General features: G+C 39.1%; 1 protein-coding gene across 1 annotated transcript; it reads left to right on the forward strand.

Moving 5' to 3' along the window:
• Positions 1 to 1,058: 1,058 nt before the first annotated feature.
• Positions 1,059 to 4,783, forward strand: LOC130986696 (aldehyde dehydrogenase family 3 member F1). The gene is made up of 10 exons (XM_057910166.1): positions 1,059 to 1,597; positions 1,919 to 1,987; positions 2,718 to 2,814; positions 2,898 to 3,104; positions 3,210 to 3,331; positions 3,434 to 3,538; positions 3,621 to 3,793; positions 3,863 to 3,953; positions 4,027 to 4,176; positions 4,255 to 4,783. Exons 1-10 carry the CDS (start codon positions 1,412 to 1,414, stop codon positions 4,510 to 4,512), a joined length of 1,458 nt encoding a protein of 485 aa, XP_057766149.1. The 5' UTR covers positions 1,059 to 1,411; the 3' UTR covers positions 4,513 to 4,783.
• The last annotated feature ends 762 nt before the right edge of the window (positions 4,784 to 5,545 follow it).

Raw genomic sequence — 5,545 nt, forward strand, 5'->3', positions numbered from 1 at the left:
TTTCTGGGGCTTATTTTGAGCTTCGATAGTTTGATAGCAAGGGGCGTTTGGTTGGCTGCTGCTGGGATGAGTTGTATTTCGTTGATAGTTCAGTTGAGAGCTTTGCTACTCTCTCTGGTTGTGTTTGGTTTCTTTCAGATCAGGAAATGTCGGGCTTACTTGGGGGCAATGGTTAGGCCGGAGCTTCCGAAGTAATTCCACTTTCATGATGTTTTTGGTTTTTTCTCTTTGATTTCTTAGACAAGTAATCTTTTTTCTCTCTTCCTGAGAGGTTTTAATGAGGCTCGACTCTTAGTGTGCTTCTTATGCTTTCAAGGGTTTAGGTTCTCTTTTCCTTTTCTTTTTTCAATAAAATCTTATTTAATACTCCCTCCGTCCACCAATTAAAGCCCCGTTTGAGGGTGGGCACGGAGATTAAGAAAACTGAAAAAGGTGTTGTGGGTGAAATATAAGGGTAGTTGACTAAAGTGATAAAGTAGTTGACTAAAGTGTTAAAGGTGTTGTGTGGTGGGTCCACTAGTGATAAAATGTAATAAATATAGAATATAAAAATGATAAAGTTGTTGTAAGGTGGGTCCATTAGTGGCAAAGGGTAGTAAATATAGGAAAAGAAGAAGAGTAAAAGAGTACAAAAAGCACAATAGGGCTTTAATTGGTGGACAAAAATTTAAGTGCAAGTAGGGCTTTAATTCGTGGACGGAGGGAGTAATAAGATTGCCAATAATATTCTCATTTAACTCAAACATGCATGCACCATTTCTTTTGAGTTTGGTTCAAAGAATTAACATCATTAAGTGAGGTTAATAATGGTAATTTTTTTGTGTTAATTTATACTTTCTCCGTCTCACGAGATTCTTTCTATTTTGGGTGTCCCACCATAAGTAAGATTTTTTATTTTCTTAGTAAAAATTTTACCCTTTAAACACTTTTTCATATACACACAAAATACAAATTTTTTAATTTTCGTGCCTAAAAAAATTGTCTCACTTATAGTGGGACTGAGGGGGCATGATTGAGCTTAGAACGATAAATAAAAAGACAAGTAAAAAGAATTGGAGGGAGCATCTTTTATCATGCTAGCTAAAATTATGAAATAAAGCTATCACCATATACTTTTCGTTCACGACTCATCTCGACTCAATTTCAAACGGAGTCGAAACGAAAAGAAAGCAAAGATTAAAGCTTTTTGCTCAAACTTGTTCGAGCAAATTGCAGAAGTTGGTTGCCGACTTCCATCAATTAAATGGGCGTCAATGGGTTTGAAATCCGTATCACGTTTAGATGAATAACTTCGAAAATAAACAAATCTGCATTTATTGCCAAGTATGGCATCGCCAAATCTTGAATAAACGCGTGTATATAAAAACCAGCCTACTTTTATTCTCAACGCGGCGAAGAGCTTCGGAGATCGATGGAAGATTTTGGAGGCTTAATCGGGCTGAGACGGGCTTTCCGTGCCGGAAAAACGAGGGGAATCGATTGGAGAACGGGCCAGCTTCGGGCCCTCTTGAAGCTCATCGCAGAAAACGAGGCCCGAATCTTCGAAGCTCTGGACCAAGATCTCGGCAAACACCCAGTTGAAGCTTATCGAGATGAGGTTTATTTCTTTGCTTCTTTTTCTTTTTAACTAATTTGAATACTTTTGTCCATTTATATCAAGCTTGAGTTTTGTTTATATAGGTGAAGTTAATTTGAGTTACTTAATTTGCTTCTATGGAAATAAATTTAGTGTGAAGGTTTGTGTGCGCAATTGTGCTTTGATTTGGTCATTTTTTTGTCCATTAGTGTGTGTTTTGGTTCTTTGTAAGTGAGCTTTAATGGGTAAGAAGCTTCGTGATTGTTGTTTGAAGATCTGATTTTTCTGCTTCAGTCTTTAATAGTAATTTCTTATTTTGTCTTCCTTGATTTTGTGTAACAGATTGGAGTGGTGAAGAAATCAGCATCCCACGCTTTGCTACACATCAAGAAATGGATGGCTCCAAAAAAGGTTTTTATTTTTATTTTTTATTATTATAGAGAATGGTTTTCTCATTTATTTCTTTCCATGTTCATAATAATGTGTTAAGGCAAAGGCGTTGCTGGTAGTTTGGAACCTCTTACACGTTGACATCTAGTGTTTATTATGTCAATAATCATCAATGAGCACACATTTGATTTTATCAGTACACGTTATGCCTATGCTTGTAGCACCGCATCATCAATACGTACGTACAAAGCATGAGACTTAGACATTATGCAATAGTAGAAGATGTGATCTGATCTCTGTCATTGATCTTTCCATGATCATAATAATGTGTTGAGGCAAAGGGCATAGCTAGTAGTTTGGGACCTCTTAATTACTCGTCTTGTGTTTTATTTCATCAGTACACGTTATGTTATGCTTGTAGTACCGAATCATCAGCAAGCACATGTTTTGTTTCATCAGTGCGTTATGCTTATGCTTGTAGTACCCGATCATCAATAAACACTCACGAGGCTTCAGATTGAGACGTTATGCAATAGTAGAAGATGCCAATTTGTAAATTCTTGAATAAAGATTGAATTTGTAGATTATGAATAAGTTGACATGAATGAGTTGTTGAACCATGGCTAGAAAGAGATGAAATCTATAACATTCTTGATACTATATATAAAGATTAGTAAAAGACAAACTGTTTAGGATAGATACGATGCCTATATTCACAGACGGGTAATTGTGGATGGCATGTCGCGTCCAGGGCCAACTTCCATTGCTTTTGTTTCCATCAAGAGCACAAGTGTTGCCCGAGCCACTCGGGACTGTACTCATATTTGGGTCGTGGAATTTTCCGATTAGTAAGTTTCCCTATCGTCTTTCTCACTCTTCTTGTTGTAAAATGTATTCGGATTTCAATGCATGAATGAACAATGATATCCAGGTCTTACATTGGACCCGTTAATTGGGGCTATATCTGCTGGAAACACGGTGGTAATGAAGCCCTCCGAGCTAGCTCCAGCATGCTCGTCTTTGCTTTGTGAAACGATCCCTCTATACTTGGACACCGAAGCCATTAGAGTCATTGAAGGTGGAAGTGATGTTGCTGAGAAACTTTTGCAGCAACAATGGGATAAAATATTCTTCACAGGTATCTTAGTGGTTGCTACTACTATCATTATGTGATACCTTTTCAATTGCGATATAGGTTGTGTTTGGTTTCGACTATTGTGATTTTTCTTGATCACTGCTGCAGGGAGTCCACGAGTTGGCCGGATAATCATGTCTGCAGCAGCTAAGCATTTGACGCCGGTGACTCTAGAGCTCGGTGGGAAATGCCCCGTCATCCTCGACTCCTTCTCCGAGTCGGACTTGAAGGTTCGTCCTACCTATGCTTGTAGTACTAACCTCAAAGAACTGCATTTTTGGATGCCTTACCTTTAACTCGTGCTTGTGCTCGTGTTTGTATGATTGTTGAAGGTCGTCGTGAAGAGAGTAGCCGGAGGGAAGTGGGGACCGTGCGCGGGACAGGCCTGCATCGGGATTGATTATCTGCTCGTGCAACAGAAGCTAGCTCCGCATCTGGTAAACTAGGCGAACTCTGCTCATTGTTCTTGACTTGTTAACGACAACTGAGCTCTGATTAGATGATGACAATGTCGTTCAGATCGAATTACTCAAGGCGTGCATCAAGAATTTCTACGGTGACAACGTGAAGAGCTTGCAAAGCATCTGCAGAATTGTGAACAAGAATCATTTCAATAGGATATGCAGCCTTCTCGAGGAGCCCGGTGTGGCAGCTTCCGTTGTTTATGGCGGCTCACTTGACAGAGAGAATCTGTAAGTTTGTCCTCTGCATTTCTCCGTCTCATCCTTGCACGAAGGGATCTAACTCGTTGAACCTCTCAGGATGATCGAGCCCACGATTCTGCTGGATCCCCCGGTGGATGCTTTGATCATGACTGAAGAGATCTTCGGGCCGTTGCTTCCCATCATCACAGTAAGATCAACAATTACATGTAGCAAAACTCTGTATTTTGTGTTGATTTTATGAGAAATCTGTGTTCTTGCAGCTCGATAAAATCGAAGACAGCATCGATTTCATCAACGCTCGACCAAAGCCTCTTGCTATCTATGCATTCACTCACAACAAGAAACTGAAAGATCAAATTCTGCAAGAAACTTCATCAGGAAGTGTGACATTCAACGACACCATGATTCAGGTAAGCCCCATATCATCCTCGAGGCCAGCATCCAGAGGTGGAAACAATCATTTTTTTCATGGTTTTTTCTCATTGCAGTTCATATGTGATTCGCTGCCGTTTGGAGGGGTGGGGCAGAGTGGCTTCGGGAGGTACCATGGGAAGTACTCGTTCGACACATTCAGCCACGAGAAAGCCGTGCTGCATCGGACCTTCTTCCCGGAACTCGAGCCTAGGTACCCTCCTTGGAATGACTTTAAGCTGGAGTTCATAAGGTTGGCTTACAATCTTAAATATGTTGACCTATTGCTTCACATGTTGGGTCTGAGGAGATACACGTCGAGCCGATCACGCTAGGGGACCGTGAAAGAAAGAGTTATGAAGACAAAAAGAGAAGCCATAGGAAAACTTTGAGAAGTGTGCTCTGTTATTTCATTTCACTCTATGTCAAGAAGAACCATATAAATATGCAACTACCGAAGATACTAGAATAACAAGCCAACCCTAATTATGCAATGGAACAGTACCATGCATAAAGTAACAAAAGCATAACCACCGGTTGTAACTTTTCATAACAAGATCACCGTGCTATTCTTTCACCATTAATCCACTGCTCATCTTTTCTCTATGCTGAGCTGGAGTAATCTGAGTTGGAACATTGAGTCCAGCTGGAGCTTGCTCAGCATGGTCTTTAACATGATCGGCTCGGCCGCCGGAGCTCTGCTACATTGATTTGTGTGTGTACGTACAGAATTAAAGCTTTGACAATTCTCAATTAATTAATTGCTCATCAATTAAATGCCATTAAATTCCTTGTTATCATACTTAAACTTCACTCACAGAGTTTTTAGTATGATAAACATTATGAGCTCATTAAGGAAATGTCATCATCTTTAACAGATATGGTGTCCCAAAACAATTGACTAAGAGGGTGTTTGCCTAAGCTTATTTTAAAGAGCTTATAAGCTCTTGGAGCTTACAAGATGTAGTTTTATAAGAGTTTATAAGTTGTCCAAGTGTTTGGATAATTGAGCTTATAAGCTAGAGAGAGAAAATATTTTTTTAGAGAGAGAAAATCGAAGAGAAATGAACTTGAATGATATATGATGAAAATAATAAATTATAGTTGAAAAATATTTGTAAAATAATTATTACATATGAGATTATAAAAAAATAAGTTGGGGTAGAGGAACTTATTTTTTTGGGAGCTGAAATTTGGAGCTTAAAAGCTGTTTAAGAGCTTATTTTGTCAAACACTTTGAATGAGCTTATAAGCTGTTTTGATGAGCTTATAAGCTCAGCCAAACACCCTCTAAGTACCACGCGCGAACTATCATTACCCAAGATACAAAGCATATTAAATTTCTTTAAAAACTCACACACGTAGCAA

Source organism: Salvia miltiorrhiza, chromosome 5, assembly GCF_028751815.1.
Source record: "Salvia miltiorrhiza cultivar Shanhuang (shh) chromosome 5, IMPLAD_Smil_shh, whole genome shotgun sequence".
Taxonomy (NCBI): domain Eukaryota; kingdom Viridiplantae; phylum Streptophyta; class Magnoliopsida; order Lamiales; family Lamiaceae; genus Salvia; species Salvia miltiorrhiza.

What these genes read in the sequence shown, in the direction of transcription:
- LOC130986696 (XM_057910166.1), top strand. Translation starts at nt 1,412, where the DNA reads ATGGAAGATTTTGGAGGCTTAATCGGGCTGAGACGGGCTTTCCGTGCC. An exon ending in AATGGATGGCTCCAAAAAAG is followed by an intron (nt 1,988 to 2,717) that starts GTTTTTATTTTT and finishes TGTCGCGTCCAG; the next exon opens with GGCCAACTTCCATTGCTTTT. An exon ending in TCTCCGAGTCGGACTTGAAG is followed by an intron (nt 3,332 to 3,433) that starts GTTCGTCCTACC and finishes TGATTGTTGAAG; the next exon opens with GTCGTCGTGAAGAGAGTAGC.